This window comes from Bubalus bubalis, chromosome 1 (assembly GCF_019923935.1).
Source record: "Bubalus bubalis isolate 160015118507 breed Murrah chromosome 1, NDDB_SH_1, whole genome shotgun sequence".
In the NCBI taxonomy this organism is placed as follows: domain Eukaryota; kingdom Metazoa; phylum Chordata; class Mammalia; order Artiodactyla; family Bovidae; genus Bubalus; species Bubalus bubalis.
Window position 1 is genome coordinate 68185653 of NC_059157.1, and position 27232 is coordinate 68212884.

The 27232-nt window shown below is 34.3% G+C and overlaps 1 protein-coding gene across 5 annotated transcripts in view; it reads left to right on the top strand.

Moving 5' to 3' along the window:
* Nucleotides 1–261: 261 nt before the first annotated feature.
* The window catches only part of LIPI (lipase I), a 57642-nt gene continuing 30671 nt past the window's right edge, over nt 262–27232 (top strand). For 2 of the 5 annotated variants that reach the window (XM_025282377.3, XM_044942106.2), the window contains exons 1-6: nt 262–643; nt 2977–3085; nt 6612–6713; nt 16840–16929; nt 18111–18278; nt 20008–20112. In XM_025282377.3, the coding sequence (XP_025138162.3) occupies nt 332–643; nt 2977–3085; nt 6612–6713; nt 16840–16929; nt 18111–18278; nt 20008–20112 (886 nt within the window). In that variant the 5' untranslated portion in view covers nt 262–331. Of the gene's footprint in view, nt 644–2976; nt 3086–6611; nt 6714–16839; nt 16930–18110; nt 18279–20007; nt 20113–21264; nt 21269–27232 lie in introns of all 5 variants that reach the window. The other 3 variants (XM_044942007.2, XM_044942074.2, XM_044942034.2) reach the window with 3 other exon arrangements.

A 27232-nucleotide genomic window follows, 5' to 3' on the forward strand; every position in this document is an offset into this window, starting at 1 on the left:
AATTTTTAGCCAGCCACATTCATTTCTATATTTTATTGTAAATTTTGAATACATCTAGTTCAAAAAGTCTACTTAAGTAATCAATGAATTACTTTCAACATTGCAGTTGCTCAGTATATTATGTTAAACTGCTAATAAAATAAAATCCTCCACACCCTCCAAGTTCAAGTATTTCCTTTGCAGCAGTGACAAGAATAGAATCAAATAAATACTATCTCAATACTTAGCTTGACTGACTTTTTTTTTTTTAATTTCAGAGAATAAGGCACCATGCCTTGAATTCTCTCATCTAAGTTTAAAGGATTCCTTCAGAGATCTGTTTAATCCCCAAATGGAGATATCTTTGATGTTGTATACAAGGAAGAACCCGACTTGTGCTGAATCACTGTTTGAGAAGAATGACTCACTTAACGTTAATTTCAACACAAGCAAGAAAGCAGTCTGGCTGATTCATGGATACAGACCACTGGGCTCCACTCCTTCATGGCTTCAGAACTTTGTGAGGATTTTGTTGAACCAAGATGATATGAATATAATTGTAGTAGACTGGAATCGAGGAGCTACAACTTTTCTTTATGTTAGGGCAGTTAAAAATACCAGGAAAGTTGCTGTCAGTTTGAGTAGGTACATTCAGAATCTTTTGGTAAGTCTGGAATTTTATGGGTTGTATATGTTATACAATAAATGGTGGTTTTATAATACTACAAAAAGGTGATAAAGTAAATACTATTTCCTTTAAGACTTTGTTAATCAAGAATTACTGCACAAGTGTGAAGAATTACTGTGTTGATGTGCTTCACATATGCAGCCATGTTTCTTTTGTGTTAATGAATAATTCTGTACCTAGACATGGCCTATCTTATTTTTTAAAGTTATCTTAAAGACTCAATTATCATATTTTATCTTAAAATATTTCAAGATTTTTGTTTTTTTTTTTTTAAATTCTGCCTATGCTGACTTCAGGATTAGTGGGTGATTTTATGTGGAGAGAGGAAATAAACTATTTAATCATTAGACTTTTTCGATATATTTTCTAAGATATGTCTAAAATGACAAAGTGTACATTGGTCAAAGTGAAAAACAACTTGAAGAGTAGCGTACTTTTGCCACCTTGGAGGCAGGTCTCAGTTCCTTTTAGGCTTATCCGGTTTAAGTGAAGTCCGGTTAAATAATTTCAGGCCAGTTCTAGGTCCATCTGTGTTTCAAATGATCTTTAAGTCAGTGTATACGGAGATCTAGAGATCTATGTCTGTTCTAGAGAGAGGTCGTAGTAATGGTGCTCAAGAGAAAGAAAGGTGATAAAAGACTTGGGGTCATTCTTGAGCTTGAAATCCACCTTCGAGTTCTGTTATGCTGAACTTCCAAGCCTCTGCTGAAATTTAGCAAGCATCATAGATCCAAGAAACAGTTGTACGTAGTTTTTAGAAGTCAGACTAGAGGGATTGAAAGACCACCAAATCCACACTGTCAGTGTGAGTCTGAGCAATAGCTTAACCATTCTGCCTCGTTTCTGTCTATTCATTTGGGATAACAAAACTTTATAACAATATTTTATTTAAGTGTTATGGGAAATTAATTCTTAACCAGTGTTTGTTTATGTAATAATCATTGAATGAAATCAGCTATCATTATTATTTTTACATCCACAAATTTGGACAAAACCAAACCATCCCTCTGAAAACAGAGGGCTATTGATTCACTTGTTCTTACTGATAGCCTGAAAATTGCATAAGTAATTTTTCCTTTTTGCAGTGGTCTTTTCTATACTTAATACATATGTACGTCAAAGTGTGGAACTTGTGAATATTAAATACAGAAGTTTAGGAAAAGTCTAATGTTAGATAAATTTCTAACAGTGCTTTTCCTTGCAATGGCTCCATATTAATAATAAAGGATGAAAAATTCAATAGCACTACAGTTGAGAGTGATACTCCCTGGAGGTTGCAGGTACTGGTCTGAGAAATTTTGAAGAAAATTATCACCCCATGTCTGGGAAATCAGAATCTAGTTTCTCATTAGACTAAATGTTCCACATCTTTCTATCAGCCATCAGAGGTGTGACTGTGTAGACTGGACCATGACCTGCTTCCTGAGACTGTAAGAGAATATAATAAGAGAGATTCTCCCTTGTTTAAGCTCCTAATGTTACCATACCCCTCTCCTGAGCTGCAAGTCTAGGAGGTGATCAAAACTTGGGCTTTGAAAATTTGACTCCTTTGCTCTCCAGCTGGAGGGAGGAGGCTGGTGGGCTGCACAGAGTCTATGGGGTCGCACAGAGTTGGACACGACTGAAGCAACTTAGTAGCAGCAGCAGCAGCAGCAGCTCTCCAGCTTGTAATCAGGAGAAGTCACTTAAAATCCCTGCATCTCATTTTATCATCTCTAAAGTAAGGGTGGATATTCACATTGTTCAGTCTTCCTCAAGTTTTGACACAATTTACAGATAAAACAAGGAGGCAGGTTAGTTTATATTTTGAAGTTAAACAGACCTGGACTTGAAATCTATCTTTTTCCCTTATAGTAGTAAGTATATATGACTTTGGGCAATTCACTATAAAACCATATTTATTAAGCATTTAATAGGTGTTAGGGAAAGTTTTAGGCAATGGATAAAAATAAATAGCTCATAGGACTTTGTGAATATTAAATATGAGATTTATATAGCACTTATCAAGGTCACTAGCACAAAGTATCCAAATATGTTTTATTTTTATTATTACAAAATAATTAAATATATTATTTTACATATGCTTTTCTAGATAAAAATTTATTGGTATTAATATGTAAAGAAAAATCAGATATTTTATTTAAAAAGTTGAACGAAGATATAGTTGTTTAAAATTATAAAATTGTATTCCCTGTCTCCCAGAAGTGGACTAAACCAGAAAAAATAATGATTTTTAGAACACTGATGCAATGAGGCATAATTTGTGACTTTCTGAAATGAAAATTGTAACACTGCATTTTGAATTGCAGAAGCATGGAGCATCTCTTGATAATTTTCATTTCATAGGTGTGAGCTTAGGGGCTCATATTAGTGGATTTGTTGGAAAGATATTTCATGGTCGAGTTGGAAGAATAACAGGTAAAATATTTTAAAATTATATTTATTTATTTTAAGTGTTTTTGATAAAATTAATGGTTTAGTATACTTTTAAGTTTCAGAAATTGTTACTTTATTTAACAGGGGCAATATTTAAGCAATGGAAACAATGCACAAACATTCATCATTTTTCTATATTATATTCAAAGACTGGTCTTTGTTTTAGTTAGACTCTTAAGTCTTACTTATTCCTTAACCAAACTTAAGTGACCCATATAGAAATGGAAGGGGAATGATTTATTTTTGCATGTGAATTAATTGTGCATGTGAATTTTAAGGAGACCTTATTGTAACAATCCTGAGGAAAGTTTTACCCATTAGAACTTTTACACATGCAAAACTTTTTTCATGTATTAACTAATAATATAACCTGTTATCATATATTTAATTTTTAGAAACTTTGATATAATTTAATTTTTTTGAAATTTTTAATTGAACACGTGAAGAGAGAAACAGGAGTTGGTATTTATACCTGGGAGATTCTGGACCCCAGTTCTCATTGTATTTCCTTAACAAAGTTACTGCCTTCATAAAGCTTAGTAACCAAATAATGCTGACATGGATTTTCAGGCCTCCCTTTAGGAATGGCAGTGATTTTAAAACTAGAAGAATAGTATCTTTTCCCAGTTAATTTAACTTTCTAGAATTATTGAGATCTATTCCAAGAAGAATTATAGTAATTTCAAATGTTAATACTAGAGTCTTAAGCAAAGGGGGAGGGGAGAAGTGAATAAATTGTTTATAGATATTTAGAGTCTTTAAAGACCTTAAGTATACCTTACTTTCTTTCATCAGTCTTAATTTTATCTTCCTTATAAAGGATGTGAAAATTGAGGATAACTGAATAAATTCAGGAGGGTCAAAATTTTAGTAACATCTAAGCCAGGATTTATACAAAGATCTCTGGCATCCAAAGCCTATTCTCTTTCAACCACCATAGTAGCTCAGTTTGGCCAGCCTACTTTATTTTAAGATGTGTTTATTCACATATTAGACTAGTTAGAATGGCTCCACATGCCAAGCAATCATCAGGGTTTAAAAGCCAGCAAACGTGTTGGATTTACATCGGGGCAATTTACAGGAAGAGAGAAATTTCTGCTTCATTCAGTTATGTCAGATCTAACAACCATTGGATCATAGAAAAAGCAAGAGAATTCCAGAAAAACATCTACTTCTGCTTCACTGAATATGCAGAAGCCTTTGTCTGGATGGATCACAACAAACTGTGGAAAATTCTTAAAGAGATGGGAATACCAGACCACCTTACCTGCCTCTTGTGAAACCTGTATGCAAGTCAAGAAGCAGCAGTTAAAACCAGACATGGAACAACAGACTGGTTCAAAATTGGGAAAGGAGTATGTGAAGGCTGCATATGGTCATCCTGCTTATTTAACTTATATGTAGAGTACATCATGCGAAATGCTGGGCTGGATGAATCACAAGGTGGAATCAAGATTTCCATGAGAAATATCAGCAACCTCAGATATGCAGATGACACCACCCTTATGGCAGAAAGCAAAGAGGAAGTAAAGAGCCACTTGATAAAGGTGAAAGAGGAGAGTGGAAAAGCTGGCTTAAAACTCAACATTCAAAAAACTAAGATTATGGCATCTGGTCCCATCAGTTCAGTTCAGTTTAGTTGCTCAGTTATGTCTGACTTTTTGTGACCCCACGGACTGAAGCACACCAGGGCTCCCTGTCCATCACCAACTTCCATAGTTTGCTCAACTCATGCCCATCAAGTTGGTGATACCATCCAACCATCTCATCCTCTGTCATCCCCTTCTCCTCCTGCCTTCAGTCTTTCCCAGTATCAGGGTTTTTTCAATGAGTCAGTTCTTCACATCAGGTGGCCAGAGTATTGGAGTTTCAGCTTCAGCATCAGTCCTTCCAATGAATATTGAAGGTTGGTTTCCTTTAGGATTGACTGCTTTGATCTCCTTGTAGTCCAAGGGACTCTCCAACACCACAGTTCAAAAGCATCAATTCTTCAACACTCAGCTTTCTTTGTAGTCCAACTCTCACATCCATACATGACTAGTAGAAAAACTATAGCTTTGACTAGAGACCTTGGTCAGCAAAGTAATGTCTCTGCCTTTTTTTTTTTTTTTGACATTCAATTTATTTGATAATTTATTTATTTATTTATTATTATTTTTTAAATTTTATTTTATTTTTAAACTTTACATAATTGTATTAGTTTTGCCAAATATCTCTGCTTTTTAAAAGCCTGTTTAGGTTGGTCATAGCTTTTCTTTCAAGGAGTAAGCGTCTTTTAATTTCATGGCTGCAAGTCCCCATCTGCAGTGATTTTGGAGCCCCCCCAAAATAAAATCTCTCAATGTTTCCATTGTTTCCCATCACTTCATGTGATCCAATCCCATTACTTCATGGCAAATAGATGGGGAAACAATGGAAACAGAGACTTTATTTTGTGATTTCCTAAAGGAAATCAACCCTCAATATTCATTGGAAGGACTGATGCCGAAGCTGAAGCTTCAATACTTTGGCCACAAGATGTGAAGAGCTGACTCACTAGAAAAGATCCTGATGCTGGAAAAGATTGAAGGCAGGAGGAGAAGGGGATGACAGAGGACCAGATGGTTGGATTGCATCACCTACTCAATGAACATGAGTTTGCGCAAACTCCCAGAGATGGTGAAGGACAGGGATGCCTGCTGGGCTGCAATCCATTTTGTTGCATAGAGTTGGACATGACTGAGTGACTGAGCAACAACAACTCTTCAGTCATGTGGGCCAAATAAACTAGGGTTAATAGAAGATTGAGATAAGCAACATTATATTTTATTTTTAAAATATCTTTTTAAGATAATTATTGCCCTATTGAATAGATGTTCTCAAGGCATTTCATTTCATCTCTTCCTCATCATTTTTTGATACTCTGCAGTAGATCATGAGCTTAGAATTTTACTTAGAATTCTGAATACACTAGAAATAATATTATCTTTTATAACACTTTTAATATATTTTTTCTTTTTTGTGTGCAGTAAACTTTTCTGAGAAATGAATGATAAGCTAATAATAAATATGTTTTATCCCACAGCTCAAATTGCACTTAAAATCATTTTAGACTTTTCAATAGACCCAGGATGAGCTGGTATGGAATGAGGTTGAAGATAGGACCAGGATAATATTTATTATTTTCCCCCCTCAGGAGGAGTAGTAGTTACTTTCTATTAAATAGAATTTTACTACCAGCATATTCGTAATTACTTGTTAAATGAATGTCCTAAAGAAAGCCACAATATTTTGTCAAAGTATGTGTAGTGTGGCTTGACATTGCATCATTGATAAACTCAAGATTGGGAATAATGTTATTCAAATAAAACAGATAACTTGCTATTCATCTAATTTAATTTATCTTTAGATATGTTTTTGGACAGGTTTAAACCTGTTCTGTATATAATTAATAATAATGCAAGCTTGTGATAATAACTCTGTAATATAACTTGTTTAATATATTAATAATTTCTTTCTTGTATTTCAGGCCTTGATCCTGCTGGGCCACAGTTCTCTGGAAAACCATCAAATGGCAGATTAGATTACACTGATGCAAATTTTGTGGATGTCATCCATACTGATACCAATGGTAACAATGCAGGATTTATTTCTTACTTATTTGAAATTGCAAAAAGCGATGTGGACACTGGGGAAGATGAAAAGGAAACAGTAGTGGATGAAGTGTTTAGTCTGAAATTATATGATTATTATATTTCCCACAAGCAACATTTCTTAGAGTTAGTTTATTCTGTGGTGTAAAATGACACACAGTTTTTAGGAACTGTCACATCATCCTAAAAAACGGAAATTTGATAAAAAATTATACTTCATCCTTTCATTCTATTAATAATTTTATTGATTTGATCACAATTTCCCCCATGCTTAATATTCCTGATATATTTAGGTTACTCTTCTCTCTTCTCATTTTATCACTTTGTTGTATATCAACTCAAACTGAGCACATATATTGAAGCACAGAGAAAGAATAATTTTCCCTAAAGATTTTAAAGTATTTTCCTCTAAATGTCTAACTCATTATTGATAGTTTTGGCCAGAGTACCTTGGACAAACACTTTCCAGAAATATTTTAGATGGCCCTGATCTCCTTCCTGTATTGAAACTGATATTGAGTACTTCGTATACACTAATCACTTTAAATTACTTATGTGGATTAATTTTGGAATGCTCCTAAATCCCCATGAAATAAGTAAACATTTTCATCCCCTTTTTGCTGACGGAGAGGCTTGGGTCAAAGTGACAAAGTCAGTAAGAGGCAGAGTCACAATTTGAAATAGTGTCTTTTGATTCCGGTATCTTCACTTCACCAGTATGTTGCTCAGATTAACTAGTAATTTACATGTGTTATGGTTGGTGGCATGGGAAAGATATAGTGCCATGATACAGACAGGAGAAAGTGACCCAAAGATGGTTCCCAATTTGCTGTTTCTTCAGCTCAGTTTTCTCTTTGACCCAGGTAATTTATTTGCTCCTATATTATCCTGAGTTTACTCTGGGAGAATCGATATCAGTGATTTTGTGAGATATAAATACCATTAATGCAATAGGTGACAAGTTTTCAACTTCTATGTCTACATGCCAGTGTGCTGAGCCTATAAGCAGAACAATTATGCTCTTTATTTGGAATGTAAGTTCATCTACATCATACAGGGTCATTGTCTAAAGTTTCGTAATTCTAATATGACACCCTCAGCCTTTTATGTCTTTCTAATCTTGAGCCCTTGATATCACCCTAACATTTCCACACATGACAGCATCAGGTACTCTGCAGTTCTTTTGAAATTCCAGCTTCAGTTCTGCTTATGGCCTTTTGAATTAATGTTTCATACATTTTATTGCTTTTTGTTTGCATTTTTTAGTTTTCTTAATAAAATTTTTGGATTGTCTTATAATCGGAGAAGGCAATGGCACCCCACTCCAGTACTCTTGCCTGGAAAATCCCATGGACGGAGGAGCCTGGTAGGCTGCAGTCCATGGGGTCGCTAAGAGTTGGACATGACTGAGCTACTTCACTTTCACTTTTCCCTTTCATGCATTGGAGAAGGAAATGGAAACCCACTCCAGTGTTCTTGCCTGGAGAATCCCAGGGACGGGGAAGCCTGGTGGGCTGCCGTCTATGGGGTCGCACAGAGTCGGACACGACTGAAGTGACTTAGCATAGCATAGCATATTCTTAATATCTTTTGATGACTCAGTTTATCAAATATGACTTGCCACTAGGTGCCATAAATTGGCACCTTTAATTGATCTTTTTATGGCTATCACCAGTGAGGAACACAGATTTTTGATACTACATATTCACTGGTTTCAAGGAATCCCTGAATAAGATACTTGAGGTCAGCACATAACCTGACAGATTTCTCTTTCCTGAAATATTAACCCACGAGTGCATTTTCTACTTACCAGTAATTCTTGTCTTTATTCAGATGTTTATGTTAAAGAAGCTATGTTGCCTTTCATAATTGTTGATTAGATAATCTGAGTAAATATTCTTTCTGGGATATTAGGAAAAAAAATTATCAGTTCAATATCCAGAACATTAAAAAAAACAACAACACTCCAGGGAGGTGAACTGGTCATTTGGAGTTCCTTGTCTCATGGATGGTTTTCTGATGTAGAGAGTATGAAAAGTGTTTTTGAAACCCTCATAAGATGTTGTAAAACATCTTATGCTATTTTTTTAGACCCCAAAGGCTAGCACTATAGAAGTAACAATAAGCTTGAAACAAGCCAGACTTTTTATAGTCTGGTTTATATTGCAAGCTTTTAGTAATTCAATGTTATCCAGAAAAACCTCACATATTAAGTTGTGTTTAAGGAGTTCTTAGATTATCAGACCTTCTAGGTATCTGATAGAAGCAAATGATAGTCCTTTATGTACAAGGATCATGTCATCTGTGGTCTCAAATTATTTTTATAAATGTATTTTAAAATGTCCAGCATCCATTGGAGATAGCCAGGTACACTTGAAGCAAGAAACACATATGAGAACCAAGAAACAATAGTTAATAGAAAAAAAAATAGTTAATAGAAACAGACCCGTAGGTATCTGACTATTGGAATAATTCTACACTGGCTAAAATGTGCTTATTATTTTCAAAGAGATAGATAAGATTGGAAATATCAGCAGAGAATGATATTTAAGTATAAATATGACCTATTCTATTTGATAAAAATAATAATAGTTCTTAACCTAAGAAGTAAGTTAATTGACAATTTTTGAGTGGGTTTAACAAAAAATTTGAATCAGGTACAAAGATAAAGCATGTGACTTGGGAAATCGGTGATAAGTCTATCTCTAGAATGAAGAAAAAAGATCCAATACAGAGCAAAAAGCAAATAAAATAGACAATACAGAGAGGTAAGAGGTTCATAGGATAAATAGCAAGAAGGTCAATCATATTTCATTCAGATTCCAAATAAAAAGAGAGAAAAATGGAACAGAAGTGATATTTAAGGATAATATCTCAGAATTTCTAAAAACTCAGGAATTATAATCAATCACAAAATTGAAATGCACAGTTAATTCCAATGTGAATAAATAGACAAACTCATTGAGACATATGATGATAAATTTACAGAAAAGACCACATTAAAGCATATAACATAAAATTAAATGAATATGTATACCTGTGGCGGATTCATGTTGATGTATGGCAAAACCAATACAATATTGTAAAGTAATTAGCCTCTATTAAAATAAATAAATTTAAATTTAAAAAAATTAAATGAATAAAGATCTAAATTACAACTAATTTCTCAAGAGGAACAATGAAAGTTAAGAAAGAATAGAGTTATATTTTCAATATGTTGAAAGAAAATAGCTTCCTAGTATTGCAGTGTGTTTCAGGAAAAAAATGAAACTATACAGTTTCAGACAAGTATACACTGAGATAAATTATCATCAAAAGAAGGAAAATTATCCTTTTAGGGCTATTCAGGAAGCAAGAGCACTGAAAATGGTAAAACATACTTCAATTTAAATGAATATTGATGGCATAAAACATTGTCATTGTTTTACAGAATTTTGAATGTATAGAGAATTAAAATACAAAAATAGTATATTGTTAGGGCTGTTAAATGAAGTTCAAGCATTCTTTGCTCCTTAATTATATGTAAGAAAGTTTAAAAGTAATTGTCAGCATTTGGTGTTCATAAATCAAGGCTTTCTGTTAAATCTCTAGGTATTTAAAAAGATAAAAAAGTATATAAGAATACATGACTTCCATGCTAATGGAGGACAAAAGTGAAACAGTTGTGTTTAAGTCCAAAAGAAGGCAAGGAGAGAAAGAATCGCATAAAGCAGGCAAGTAAATAAAAGTAAATAATGGGAACATTAAACCGAGCTATACCATTAAATGTAAATATTTCATACAGCTGGAAGCATAAAGAGTAATATTCTCTATAATCAAATAAATTAAACTATAAATAGATAAAAATATAAGTTGATAATTCATATATTTATAGAACAGTTTTAGACAACTAATGAGGGAAGAATAAATAATAATGGAAATATAAAATATTTTAATTCAATGGTATTAAAGTTACTACGTATTAAAATTTGTTGGAATCATGACTAGAAGTAAATGTCCAGCTTTTAATACAGATATTTTAAAAGATTAAAAAAATCAATAATCTAAGCATCTATCAAATCTAGACAGTGTGGTAAAAAGCAGAGACATCACTTTGGTGACAAAGGCCCATATAGTCAAAGCTATGGTTTGTCCAGTAGTCGTATATGGATGTGAGAGTTGGACCATAAAGAAGGCTGAGTCCCCAAGAATTGATGCTTTCCAACGGTGGTGCTGGAGAAGACTCTTAAGAGTCCTTTGAACAGCAAGGAGATCAGACTAGTGGATCCTAAAGGAAATCAAGCCTTAATATTCATTGGAAGGACTAATCCTGAAGCTGGAGCTTCAGTACTTTGGCCACCTGATGGGAAGAGTTGACTCATTGAAAAAGACCCTGATGCTGAGAAAGATTAAAGGCAAAAGGGGAAGGGGACAACAGATGTTTAGATAGCATCACTGACTCAAAGGAGATGAATCTGAGCAACTCTGGGAGACAGTGAAGGACAGGGAAGCCTGGCATGCTGCAGTCCATGGGGTTGCAGAGTTGGTCATGACTTAAAGACTGAACAACAACAACAAAAAAGCATCTACTTCAGAAATTAAGAGTTAATCAAAAAGCACACCTATAGATATTGAGAAAGAAACTAATAAAAATGTATAAAAATGGAATAAAAAGTCAGTTAGAAGTGATTAAAAAAGCCAAAAATTTGTACTTTACTTCCAGATTAAGTGGTCCTTGTAGAGAAAAAATAGGACGAGGGGAGAAAACACAGTATCAATACAAGTAAAGGAAATAGTGTTATAGATACTATAGGTATTACAATCATTGTAATACAATATAATGAGTGACATTTAAGATAAATATGAAAATATATTGCCATATGCTATGATATGTAAAGTAGAAAAATTCTTATGAAAAAGCAAAAGCATTTTCTGACAAATGAAAAGGGAAAATTTGAAGTTTTATAATTATTGATGAAATAGACACTGCAATTTAAAGCCTTCCAACTAAATACCCAGGCAAATTTTTGTTTTCTACTAAATAAATAAGTGATAAATAAGACCACTTTTACACACACTTTCAGGTAATAAAAAGTAAATAGGAAATGGTTTGTAAATGTTTGAGAAGGCCATCACAAACTTAATGTCAAAAGAAAGACACTGAAGAAAAGATAGTTTGCTGGACATTCTCTGTTAAAAACAAAGATGCAAAAATTCTGTATCAAGTATCACACTAGTAAACCAGCAGCATATAAAGTTGGTATCAAATCACATCCAACTTGGATTTATTATTAAGAAGTTAACTTAGTTTACCATTCAAAAATCAACTTCTTAATTCATCTCATTAAAAGAAGAGAAAATTCATTTAGTGATCTCATGTAAATGCAGAAAAAGCTCTAGGGAGGATTTATGTATGGGAAAAATTGACAAATTGGAAACAAAAGTAAAAGTCCACAATCTGGTAAAGCATACCTATCCAAAAATCAATAGAAAATGTCATATTGCCAATGGAATATGGAAGACTTTCTTTTTGAGACTGGGGACTGGACAAGGACACCGTCCTTGTCATTCTGCAGCAACATTTAATTGTATGTCTTCAGTGCAGTAAGGGGAGAAATGTATTAAAAGATATAAGAGTATAAAATCATTTCCAGATGATATTTTGCATAAATAGATAACCCCAAAGAATCTCTAGATAATTAATTAGAATTCACAGGAAAAATTAGCAAGGTTGTTGAATATAAGTTATATATACAAAATTCAATTCTTTCTAGAAACCAGCTATAGGACTTAGCAAATAAAATTCTAGAATTATGCCATTGTAATATAGCATACCTGGTAATAACTCAATAAAATTGCATAAGCACATTATGCAGAAAACCGCTAAACATTGTAGACCAAAATACTGATCAAAAGATAGTAAACCACATATACAAACATGAATATTATATACATGTCAATTTTTTGCAAGCTAACTTGCAGCCCTAGTGCAATCTTTATTAAAAGCCAATCATTTAAAAAAAAATAACCTCACAAGCTAATTATAAGATTAATGTGAAATGAAAAGGGTCAAGTACCATTGAAGTATTCTTGAAGAAGAAAAAGCACAAAGACATGTTCTTCTAGTTATTAAATCTTATGGTAGTAATGAAGACAGTGTCATATTAGTGTTCAGTTCAGTTCAGTCAGTTCAGTCGCTCAGTCGTGTCCGACTCTTTGCAACCCCATGAATCGCAGCATGCCAGGCCTCCCTGTCCATCACCAACTCCTGGAGTTCACTCAGACTCACGTCCATCGAGTCAGTGATGCCATCCAGCCCTCTCATCCTCTGTCGTCCCCTTCTCCTCCTGCCCCCAATCCCTCCCAGCATCAGAGTCATTTCCAATGAGTCAACTCTTCGCATGAGGTGGCCAAAGTATTGGAGTTTCAGCTTTAGCATCAGTCCTTCCAATGAACACCCAGGACTGATCTCCTTCAGAATTGACTGGTTGGATTTCCTTGCAGTCCAAGGGACTCTCAAGAGTCTTCTCCAACACCACAGTTCAAAAGTATATTAGCGTAAGGATAGACAAAAAAGTCAGTAAAGTAAAATACAGAGTTATGGAACTTATTAGATTTATTATGATTTTGATACTGCTGGATAGTATGAAAATTATTCTCATTTTTTCTGGGTTTCATTTTTTAAATTGAAGAATAGTTGATTTACAATATTGTGTAAGTTTCAGATACACATCATAGTGTTTCTGTTTGTTTGTTTTACAGATTATATTCCACCATAGGTTATTATAAGATATTGGGTATCATTCCCCATGCTATGCAGTAAAGCCTTGTTGCTTGTCTGTTTAATGTATTAATCCCATGCTCCTAGTTTGTCCCTCCCCCTATTTTCTCCCCTTTGGTAGCTAGCCCCTTTGGTAGTTTCATTTTCTATATCTGTGACTCTGTTTCTGTTTTTTATATACATTTATTTGAATTATATTTTAAATTGCACCTATAAGTGATATCATATAGTATTTGTTTTTCTTTGACTTATTTCACTATGCATATTCTCTAGCTCTATCCACATTGCTGCAAATGGCAATATTTCACTTTATGGCTGTATAATATTCCATTCACTTCTTAATCCAGTAATCTGTTGATGGGCACTTTGGTTGCTTCCTGTCATGGCCCTTGTATATAGTACTACTGTGAACACTGGGGAGCATGTATCTTTTTAAATTAGTGTTTTAATTTACTCCAGATATATACCCAGGAGTGGAACTGCTGGATCAATGGTAGTTCTGTTTTTAGTTTTATGTGCATGAAAATCCGTAACCCAAATTGAAACATTAAGATGTCTGATTGTATTAAAATTAAGAACTTATTAAAGAACCCTTCATGAAAGCTAATAGCAAGCCAAAACAGGAAAACTGGTAAGTAAGTCGTGTATATCAGTAATAAAGAAAAATGGAACTTAATTAAATCAAGACTTGATCAGACATTTTACAAAAGGGAAATTCCAACTAGGCACTGGAAAGTTCAGTAAGCAGAAACATTTAAATTAAAACCTCATGTAATACCACATGCCTACCAGAATGACTAAAATTAAAAAGCCTGACAAGACCATCTATTGGAGGGTATGTAAAACAGCAGAGATACTTGTATGTTGTTTGGTAGTGGTATAAATTGGTACAACCTCTTTGGCAATTTGTTTAGGATCATTTATTAAAATTGAATATACTCATATTCTATAACCAGCAATTCTATTCCTAGGTATGTGACCAACACATGTGCTTTCAAATATGCATTAATGTGTGTGTTCAAGGATGTTCATAGTATTAACACATATTAACCTTAAATTTGAAACAACATATGTCCATCAACAGAAGAATGGATAAATAAGTTGTGGTATGTGTGTCAATGAAATAGTGTATAGCAATGAATGATTACAAATGAGTGACTACATTTATACCTGACAATGTGGTCTAATATCACAAATATACTGATAATTGAAAGAAGCCAGACACAAAAGCATGCTTGAAATATGAGTCAATTTATATATATTTCCACAATGAGCTAAAATAAAATATATTGTTTTGGAAGCTTCTTTTTCAAGAAAAAGTGGTTTTTATTTTTATAGAAAAGTAAGGTGCTGGTTATTGGGTTATTTCCTGACATTGGTTTGGTAGCTAAGTGGCTTCTTGCTTTACATTCATTAATTAATCTTTAGTTTTATGTCTTATGTTCTTTTCTGCATGGATGTGTTATATTTTACAATAAAAAGAAAATTAAAAAACCATATCTGCTCTCCCCACCCTTCTTGAAACCAAGAGAATGAATGGCCCAAGCAGACTCAACTGCCCTGCCCCTTCCATCTGATAAAAGGGAAATGACATGCCTGAATCAAGGGCTACTTGTAAGTTAATAATAAATACCTTTTGCTTCTTCCTGATTCCTGAGCAGTCTTCTTAGTTTTGATTCTACTTGAGATGCAGATTCGAGAAAATGATGGCTCTAAACCTGAAACCCCCTAGTTTTAGAACTCTTATGATGAGTTCAAATATGAGGAATTTTTAAAGATCTCCAAAATTATTGGACTTCATGGGGGTTATATTTAGAAGACTGTTCATCCTTACTAAAATTCCACAAGCTAAGTTGGGGGTGGAATGGAAGGAGCTGGTTAGTTTATCCTCACCACTGACACAATCAAATCCTACATGCGCTTCCCTGGATTCCAGGGAATTCTGAGGAAGTCACCCAAGTTGCCTTTTGTCTCTCCTTATACCCTGTACCCCCTTCCCTGTAATGCTCATGCCCAGTGTCCCCATGCCCTGGTAATGCCTCACCAGCTGTTATCTTGTTCTGATACTAACTAGAACTAAAGCAAGTAGCTGCATCTTGATCCTTACTGTCAGACCCAAGTACTTATCTTTGCTGTGCTCAATCTTTTGCTGATCTCTCTCTAGAGTTCATTATGTCATAAGAAATTTCTTGAAACCCAAGCCAAAGCATTGTTATCTTACTTGGCAGTGAGATCACAGTCCCAAATATTCTGAGCTTGCTACTTTTTTTTTTTTTTAATTTCTATGGCTCCCCTAGGTTACAGACCCCACATTGGTTAATGTACCTAGAAATTGCACCTCCCCTAATGTCCCAAGGTTCTACAGATACAGTTGGCTGTCCATATCCATGAATGTGGAACTTGTGGACAAGGGGGGAATGACTGTGCTGTACCATTTTATATAACGGACTTGAGCATCCTCAAATTTCCATGTCTCTGTGGGAGAGTGGGAGATGGAGGGCAGTTCCTGGAACCAATATCCCATAGATGCCAATGGATGAGTGTATACAGAAGTTTTTAAATCATAGCTACATGTTTCATGTCACTCTGGCCCAACTTGTTCCAGTTGAAGTAGCATCTTTTGATTTTTCCAGTTAGTGAGTCTAGCATCAAATGCTATGCATTATTAACCAGAATGAGAGTGAATGATCACACCTAAAAAGTCCTAGATGACTTAGCTTCATTTCCTCCAGTGCTCTCTTTCTCACATGTTATACCAGATAAACTGGATTCTTTAAATAGCCCGTATGCACACAGATACCTGCTTGATTCTGCCTCACTCACATCCTTCACACTTCACATCTTTGTTCAATTCTCACCTCCTCAGTAATACATTTCCCAAACTAAAAAAAAAAAAGAAATTTCCCAAACTATTTAAAAGTCCAACCTACCACATTCACTGTCCCTTATTCTGCTTAATTTTTCTCTGCAGCACTTATTATTATCTGACATACTGCATTTTTACTTGTTTATGATGTCTCTCTTCCACTAGGATGTGATTTCCACTACAATGAGGATTTTTTGCTCTTCCTTTTTCAATTGTATTGATATATTCATAGCACAAATAACTGTTATGGGCCCATAATACACCAATCACATGTAAATGTATTAAATTAATGAAATTTAATTTGCCTAAGAAGTTAAATTGAGGAAATAATACCCCAAAAATTCTCTTTTGAAAAAGAGAATTTTTTTCCAATTCACATTTTGAATTACTGTCCATGAATTTTATAGGAAACTTTGTTTTATATGTGTTGCTGAACTGATTACATATACTTTGTGATTCTTGGGTCTTTTCTTCTCAGGTCTAGGCATTAAACAACCCTTGGGACATATTGATTTTTATCCAAATGGAGGGAAAAAGCAACCTGGCTGTCCGAAATCAATTTTTTCAGGTATACAAAAATATTTTAGAATAAATTGTGCATGCTTCAAAAGAATGAAAGAAAATCAGTTTTTTTTTCCTTTTTAATATGTGGTCAACAGTTTTTTCACCATTGCTGATCATTCAGGAGTTATTGGTGGAAATGATCTAATTTGATCCTTCTGAGTTCATAAATGTTACCAGTAGACCTCTCATTTGATTATGGATGATATCTACTATCCTATAGGTTTATCATTTTTAGTTTATCAGTTTAAACAGAAGTTTAAACAGAAGTAGACATCTCATTTGATTATGAATGAAATCTATTATCTTATAGGTTTATCATTTTTAGTTTATAAGTTTAAACAGAAGTTATGTCAGTGAAGAAGCATGTGTAGCCAAAGTATCATATAACACAAGTTTGGTTTCAGGATTTAATTTTTACCGTTGTTGTTGTTTAGTTGCTAAGTTGTGACTGACTGTTTTGTGACCCCATAGACTTATAGCCCACCAGGCTCCTCTGTCCATGGGGTTTCCCAGGCAAAAATACTGGAGTGGGTTGCCATTTTCTTCTCCAACCATTACCACAGTATTATTGTGTGTTATTCACAGATTATGAACTCTTGCACTTGGTCATTCTGTACATAAAGAGCTAAACAACCACTCTCTGTGTGGAATTTGGCTTACTTTAGAGCCATGGTGAGAAATGTCCTGAGATCTACAGTGGGAACTGTTCAAGAACCACATCTTTAAAGGCCACAAAAACTAGAGTAGTTTAATCAAAGAGACAGGAATGTGAGAAATTAGGAAAGGAAAGGGACATGATACATCTTTAATGTCACCTGTTTGCACAGGTATCTTTGACACTGAGTAGGAATGTTAGGGGTGAGAGTTTAGAAGGGAGTTATGTGTACACTAATAATTAAATATGGTAGCACTGTGTGTGTAATTTGCCAAAGTACTGAAATTAAACATTCTTGCTACTTTATTACTTTAGAAAATTTTCTTCTATATCTCATGTAAAAGGCATACTATATTTAAGCTTCCAATGGTACCCTTTATTAAGTTGCCTGAGATAAAACTGCATTGCAGACAGCACTGTGGTATTCACAAAGTACACAGCATTAGGTAGAATTTAATCTTTAATTTTTTTTTTCTAATTTACTCGAACTTGGCTTAATACATCTAACTGCTTGATTTTTAACACTTAAGGACTTGAATTTATTAAATGCGACCACCAGAGAGCAGTTTACTTATTCATGGCAGCTTTGGAAACGAGCTGCAATTTTATTTCATTTTCTTGTCGTTCATACAAAGATTATAAGACTGGTTTATGTGCGGATTGTGCTGACTTTAAGGGAAAATCATGTCCCAAACTAGGTAAGAGAGATTGTTATAATTACTCTAATTCTTTGTGGAAAGTGAACAACATAATTGTGTTATTTGCTGCTGGAAGCTTTCATGTGTACTTGTTAATATACTAACACTTTTGGGAAAAGTCTTCTGTGGGACAGGGAAAATAATTCATTTCCTAGTAAATGTTTTTAAGGTTCTTAGTGAGAGGAACTTGGTCAACCTCTTTTCTATGTTGCATGTAGTATATGCATGTGGAGGCCTCTTGATGATCTTTGTTCTTAATACACAGAAGGATCTATCATCCATCTATATTTCCACTAAAGAAAGAAACTTATTCATTTTTAGTGATATTAAGGGTTTTCTTTGCTGTTAGTTTGTATTTTTAAGGGAAGTCTTAAGAAGTGAAGAGGTATGAGCCATGGTTAGCTTTGCATTTATTATTAGCAAGAAGATATGAATCACACATGGTTTATACTTTCTAAATCAATAAACTTGGTAAGAACAGTTAAATATTGCAACTTTTGATTAACTGAAGTCTGACGGTGGGAAATTATACAGAAAAAAGAATCCACATAAAAATAGAATTTTAAAGCTGGAAGTGAATCTCAGAGGCTGCTTATTCAGTGTTTGCCAAAGACAATACCAGACCCCAAGTGTGTCATGAGCATGTAGCCATCTAATCGTATCATGACAGGTCTACTAGAAATGTTTCCAAAGCCAAATAGCTTCAATTAAATGGGTAGCAATGACAAAGTCTGAATTAACAGCCTCCTGTGATTTTCTTTCATAGGAGGTATATACTAACATACGTAGAGAATCACTAGAAGAGGCAAGCAATCTGCAGGCTTTGCTAGACTTATTTCCTCATAGACCCCTCTGTCTGGAATATATTTTAGTTTATATAATATATCTTAGTGTGATTGGTTTTCTTCAGCCCTCATGTTGGGGATTGCTTTTCTGGTTCTATTGCTTTTCCAAAGTCAATTGTGACCCAGTGTGAACATGTGGATTGCTTAAGGGCACAAGTGAAAACTAGAGTTAAATCTCTGATTTTTCAATTCAATATTCTGTCTACTGCATTCAGATTTAAAATTTGGAGGTAGCAAAGTAGAAATAGACACATACATGAAGTAGGAAGCATCTTAGATATGTGTGTGTATATTACATATTCTATATGTACAAATAAGGTTTATATCTGAAATATATATTATATATACAGTATATAGTACTGTGTGTGTGTATATATATATAGCAGAGATGATATATATATTTCATATATAATAGAGGTGATATCTATACTATATGCCTTGTGTGTATAATGTATACATATACATGCTGTACCAGCATGAATATGTATATAAGAGAATTGGAGGCTGTGCTCATGGAGTTAAATTTTATGTTCAAGTTTTATCTAATGAGTTTATTTTGCTGAATTCAGTAAAACGAGTTTCAAGTAAAATTACCAATTTATAATAAAGACTTTGGCAAGTGGACTTTAACCATATGGAGTATGCAACGATCTGATATGATTTCCACGGTGTAGATTTATTTGTGAATCTTCAATGTAAAAGTTGTTATAGTTGAAATAAATAGGATGTGAAATTATTTGAAAAGTGATTTTAAGTTATAAAAATCCATAAATTGTAATTATTATTATAATACATCAATCCTTTAGTTCTTTTCAGTAATTAGATATTTTTGTATGCTATTTGATTCAAGTTCAATGACTAATATTCTATTTCTCAAATCTCAGGTTATCAAACTGAGCTATGGAAAGATATTTTAAAAGAAAGGATAGAAAACACAACTCTCAGGACGACTGTATTTTTGGATACTGTTGGAACAAATCCATTCTGTAGTAAGTTAATATTTGTTAACAAATGAACTAATTATTAGTTTTATATACTAATGCAATTTTTATCCAAAATTCAAATTTCATTATGTGCTTTCAAGGAACTTTAAAATTTGCTAGAGGGTTAGTTGTACAAATTCAAATAAAATGAGCATATGCTTTGGGTAATATTCTTCCAAAAAACAATCGATGTCTTTTGTTTTCCCCCTCAATTTCCATGAGTATTCTCCCATGTTTAGTGTTATGTCAGCATATAACAACTCACAGAGTTTAAGACATCTATCTACACTCTTAACGCCCCTTTGGAAACAAGCTAAATTATATAAATACAAAATGTGCAAGTAAATAATAATCTTCCCAATTTATTTAAACAAGAAGAGAAAATTTGGAGAATGAGAAAATCTCAGAAACTTATTAACTAATTAGATTTATGAGGAAGTATTAAAAAAGTAAAATTATTCTGTTAAGCAATCAGGAGCTTAAAGTGGTTTAAATAAAGCAAATCCTATTATAAGAAAATATTATGAAGTACATTTCCATAAGTTTGCCATTGACTCTGGTTCCTGAGGAATAAATATTTGAAATAGACCCAATAAGATATTTTTGGTCAGTTATTGTAGATATTTTGCAGTCAAAGTTGTTGCCAATTTTTAAGATATTATTTAAATGTTTGTGAGGTGTCTTGTCATTCAGAATTGTTCAGTCGCTAAGTCGTGTCTGACTCTGCAACCCCATGGGCTGCAGCATACCAGGCTTCCCTGTCCTTCACTATATCCTGGAGTTTGCTCAAACTCATGTGCATTGAATCAGTGATGCCATCCAACCATCTCATCCTTTGTGGCCCCTTTCTCCTCCTACCCTTGATCTTTCCCAGCATCAGGATCTTTTCCAATGAGTTGGCTCTTCCCATCAGGTGGCCAAAGTACTGAAGCTTCATCTTCATCATCAGTCCTTCTATGAATATTCAGGGTTGCTCTTTGTTAGGATTGACTGGTTTGATATCCTTGCTATCCAAGGGCCACTCAAGAGTCTTCTCCAACACTAGAGTTCAAAAGTATCAGTTCTTCAGCGATCAGCCTTCTTTATGGTACAGCTCTCTCATCCAGACATGACTACTGGGAAAACTATAGCTTTGACTATGTGGAGCTTTGTCATCAGAGTGGTCTTTGCTTTTTGATACATTGTTAGGTTTGTCATAGCTTGTCTTCCAAAGAGCAAGTGTCTTTTAATTTTGTAGCTGCAGTTACTGTCAACAGTGATTTTGGAGCCCAAGAATATAAAATCTGCCACTATTTCCACTTTTCCCCCATTTATATGCCATAAAGTGATGGACCAAATGCCATGATCTTCGTTTTTCTGAATGTTGAAATTTAGGACAGCTTTTTCACTTTCCTTTTCCGCCCTCCTCAAGAGGCTCTTTCAGAATTCAGAATTGGGCTCATCCATTTTTTTCATTAAAATTTTTATTGAATTAAATTTAGATTCACATGCAGATGTTAGAACCAATGCAGAGGGATCCAGTGTGCACTTTATTCAGTGGTAAAATTTTGTAACGCTATAGAGTAAATATAATATCACTCAGTTCAGTCACTCAGTCGTGTCCGAATATTACACGATATTGCTACAATCAATCCCTCTTATTTATATTTCCTCACTGGTGTGTGTGTGTGTGTCTGGTTCTCTATTACTTAATCGTCATATATAGAGCTCTGTATCTATCACCCCAGTGAATATATTGAACTGTTCCATCACTATCAGACCTCTTGGGTGGCACTTTTATAGCTATATATATTAATACCACCTTCATATCCTGTTGTTTCTAATTCTTAACATCCATTAATATATTCCTAAAAATTTGTAATTTTGAAAAATGTTATATAAAAGGAATTATTCACTATGTTTGGAGAAGGCAATGGCAACCCACTTCAGTACTCTTGCCTGGAAAATCCCATGGATGGAGGAGCCTGGTAGGCTGCAGTCCATGGGGTCGCGAAGAGTCGGACACAACTGAGTGACTTTACTTTCACTTTTCACTTTCATGCATTGGAGAAGGAAATGGCAACCCACTCCAGTGTTCTTGCCTGGAGAATCCCAGGGACGGGGGAGCCTGGTGGGCTGCCTTCTATGAGGTTGCACAGAGTCGGACACGACTGAAGTGACTTAGCAGCAGCAGCAGCAGCATGTATCAATAATTCATTCCTTTTTATTGCTGAATAGTATTCCATGGTATATATGCACTAAAGTTTGTTTAATCATTCATATGTTGTAGAACATTAAGGATGTTTTTAGATTGGGCTATTATATTAAAGCTGCTTTGGATATTTGTATATATGTTTTCATGTGAACTTATCATTTCTCTGGGATAAAGTCTCAGGAATATAAATACAGAATCAGAAGTTAATTTCACATTTAGCCTTATAAGAAATTGAGAAATTTTTAGCGTGGCCGACCATCTTATATTACCCACAGCAAAGTATGAGTGATCTAATGAGTGATTTCTTACTAGCATTTGGTGTTGGTCATTATTTTTTTAAAAAAATTATCCTTCCTGATAGTATGTAGTGATATCTTGTTAAGGTTTTAATTTTTGTCACCTTATGAGTTTGCATATCTTCTCTGTATGGTGAACTGTGCATTTGTGTCTTTTGCTCATTTTTCCAATTGGATTTTTTAAACTATTGGCTTTTGAGGGTTCTTCATATATTTTTATTGGTAGTCCTTCTTTCCTTGTTGAAGATTTGGTCTGCAAATATTTTTTCCTAGTTTGAAACTTGAGTGTCTTTCCATCTTCCTCACAAGGGCTTTCACAAGGGCAAATGGGTTTACTTTTGATGAAGTCTAATTTATTGCTTTTTCTTTTCAAGGAACATTCTTTTGATATCTAAGAACTCTTTGATGAGCCCTTGGTCCTGAAGATTTTCATTCAAATTTTTTTCTAACAGTTTTATAATTATATGTGTTCCTTTAAACATAGACAATCTTGTTTTAAATTTATATTGAAAAGCACATATCTTAGAATATCTAAAATAATTATTACAAAGAATAAAGAAGAAACAATCACTTTGACCTTCCTTCTGCATTGCAACTCTTTTTCTGATTCTCTTCTTCTGTCCTCCTCTTTCACCTGTACGGCTTTGTGATTACAATCTTTGGAACTGTATTATGCCCACGTGAGTAATTCAAGACAACCTCTCTCTTCTAAGGGCAGCTTATTAGCAGCCTTAATTACATTTGAATTCTTAATTATTCTTTGCCATTTCAGGTAACATATTCACAGGTTCCGGAGATTAGGACATGGACATATTTGGGGAGGTCTGCTACAGTTAAATATACACATGTGAGTTTTCACAGTCTACTGGTATCAGTATTTACCACTTCAAGTGAAATGTGAGAACTTCACTTCCATTTAGGTTACTTTACGTTCTCCACTTTTTAATATTATTGTCTCAAATATCAGATCATGTGGTAATTTTATTTCAATTATCAAATATGATTTATCAATTCACAAGGGTGTAAGGATAATTTATTGTGAAAGTGTTAGTCACTCAGTCCTCTGTGACCCCATGGTCTGTAGCCTGCCAGGCTCCTCTGTTAATGAAATTCTCCAGGCAAGAATACTGAAGTGGGCTGCCATTCCCTTCTTCAGGGGATCTTCCCAATCCAGGGATCGAACCCAGGCCTCCCTCATTGCATGCAGATTCTTTACCATCTGAGCCAACAGGGAAGCCCGCTTTATTGTGTGTACCCATATTTTTTTCTTTTCCCATTTCCCCTTTTTATTTCTGCTGCTGCTGCATCGCTTCAGTCCTGTCCGACTCTGTGCGACCCCATAGACGGCAGCCACCAGGCTCCCCCGTCCCTGGGATTCTCCAGGCAAGAACACTGGAGTGGGTTGCCATTTCCTTCTCCAATGCAGGAAAGTGAAAAGTGAAAGTGAAGTTGATCAGTCGTGTCCGACTTTTAGCGACCCCATGGACTGCAGCCCACCAGGCTCCTCCGTCCATGGGATTTTCCAGGCAAGAGTACTGGAGTGGGGTGCCACTGCCTTCTCCATTTTATTTCTGAATACTCCAGAATTATTTACTTCATCAATTCCTCTGTGTTCCTTCTTACAAGATGTAAGAATGAGTCTGCTAAAGAGAAATTCTTTGTTTTCTTTGAAAATGTCTCTATTCCTCCGTTATTCTCAAAGTATAGTTTTTCTGTGTATAAGAAATAGAGTTGAGTTCTTTCTTTTAGCACTTAAAAAGTGTTGTTATCACTTCCTTTTGGCCTCTGTGGTTTCAGATTCATTGTAACTCAATTGGTTGTTCTCCTGTAGCTAACACATCATTTCTCTTTGGCCACTTTCAGGATATTTTTCTTTTTTCTTTTAGTGTTCTGAAGCTCGATTATAATTTTTTTTTGCTATAGTCTGACAGGTCCCTGGGGCTCTGTCCATTTTTTTCTGTCTGTTTTTTCTCTGTTTTCAGATTGAGTGGCAGATTGATCTGTCATCCAGTTCACTGATTTCTGTCCTCTATTATTTCCACTCTACTTCTGAGACTATCCCATAAGTTCTGTGTCCATTATGGTAGTTGTCATTTATGTAATGTCTACTTTATTTTCTTTTACAGTGTCTATTTCTTGGCTGAGACTTTTCTACTCCGAAATCTTTTTTCAACAGCCTCTGACTCTGAAGCATTTTTAGGATGGTTCCTTTAAAATCTTTGTCGGATTTTCCCAGCATCTAATTCATCTCAGTGCTGCCATTAGTTGATTGTCTTTTCTCACCAGAGTTGTGATTTTCTTTGTTCTTGGTATAACAGATAATTTTCAGTCACATCTTGGACATTTTCTCTATGTGACAATTCAAATGCTGTTTAAATCTTTTATTTTAGCAGGAGTTACATAGTTTAGGTTTTAGCTTTATGTATTCCAAAGCTGTGAGTTTTAGCTATATAGTTTCAGGATTTTCATATTTTCCTGGTGACTTGGTTTTTTTTTTTTTGCTTCATAATTAGAAATGCATCATTTTTTGCCTCACAGACATTTATCGGATTCTGACACAACAGTTTATTTCATAGAGCCTTTAAATCTTGTGCCTTTTTTTCTATCATTAATATTATTTCCTGTATTATTTTATTTCACTTATTTAACAATGAATAATTATTATGAATATTATCATTAATCAGATGCTCACTTATATTTACCAGTTTCAGTTTTCTGCATTTTAACTTGTCCTTTTTTCCCTCCTCATCTCCTTCCTTTTGGACTTAATCTTTATCTTGCTAAAATAGATCCTTAATAACTTTTCACTAAGTAATGTCTCTCAGTTTGTTTCCCTGAAAATATCCTTATCGTTTTCTTACTCTGGAGTGCAATTTTACTCCAGAATAGAATTCTACACTGAGAGTCATTTTCATTGAGTACTTTAAAGATATTAATTCTCTTGTTTTAATATAAATTTATATTTTCATTTATTAGCAATCTAATGGAGATAATCTACAGTTTTATTCTTGTTAAACTTATATATGTATATATGCATTTATTAATCTGTTAATTTAAATAATCTATTGTTTTCTTCTGGTTAAACTTATATATGTGTATATATATTTATTCATCTAATAATTTAGTCATGATTTATTGTTATCATTTTCTAGTCTCAATGTTCAATCCAAGTCCCTATTAAAATTAAATGAAAAATGTTTGTTATTTCAAAATAAATATTCATGCCACATTTTATCATAGAAAACTGTCATCACTCTGCTCTTCAAAATTCTCCCTTCAGAACAAGGTGGATTTTGTTTTTTCCAGAATTCATGTACCATAACCCTGGAGGACTTTTCATGTAAATTTATGGAGGTCCTTAACCAATAGGGACTTGTAAATTTAAATTCTGTGTTACCTGGAGTTTATTTTAGTCTCAGGGAATTTTTTTTTTTTTCCACTTAAGACTAATACACAACCACTAGGAAGAATTTTCCAAGTTTCTCTTTCAATGACAAAGCAGAGCGTTAAGGTCCCTGACTGTGCAGGGTTTTTCATTTCAGCTCCATCACTCAGTGCTGCATGGAAGTTGACACTTCAGTCTGTGTCTCCATGCTACAACCAGTTCTCACGTCCTTTAGAGACCCAGGGCTTCAATTGTTAAGACTTGCCTTTAATTTCTCTTCATTGCCGCCTCCTAGTATTTGGTCTTTCTTCATCTGTGCTTGGTTATATACCTAATTTATGAACTTTAACCCAGAATTTCTATGTAATTATACCAGGAGTCAGGGTAATTATGTAACATCTAAATATATCATAATTCCAGGAATCATCTGAGCCATATGAGCACCCACTTTTTTGGGTGAGGGGACCAAGATATTTTATCTAATGCTGGGCAGTCACTGCAAAGTAAAAAGTGTTCCTTTATGTCTTTTGTGCTATCAGTTGATAAGGGCCAATTACTTTGAGGTGTCCTAAGGATCTAAGTACTCTCAGCTGTTTAATAGAAACATTTAACAGCTAACATGCTCAATTTTTGTACATGTGTATCTCAGAAGAAAAGTTCATCTATTCCACATTCTGTTTCTATACATTGTCTTCCAAGAGTTTTGCATAATACTTGGGAAAATTCACAGAGAGTAGGAAATTTCTGTGTAGCCCAGGCAATAATGGGTAAAGGGATGAGTTCAGCATCTTTTCCTCTGAAAGTTATATCAATTTTTGTAATGACATTTTGAAAAAGAAATACTATGATCTCACTTTATATAGGATTGTCTAATTTTATCGTCTGGTTTCCCTGGTGGCTCAGTGGTAAAGAATCCATCTGTCAGTGCAGGAGATGAGGGTTCCATCCCTGGCTTGGGAAGATTCCCTGGAGAATGAAATGGCAACCCACTCCAGTCTTCTTGCTTGGAAAATCCCATGGACAGAGGAGCCTGGCAGGCCATGGTCCATGGAGTCACAAAAGAACTGGACATGACTTAGTGACTAAATAACTGTCATTCCCAAATAGCCAGTGAAATTGGTAATTATATTTGTCAAGCAAATATTGGTAGGACTATTAATCATATAATTAAGGAACCTTATAATATTTACCTTAGATGTACTGATAGAGAAAAATTAATTGACCTAAATTCTGGTATTTTTTGGTTTTGAG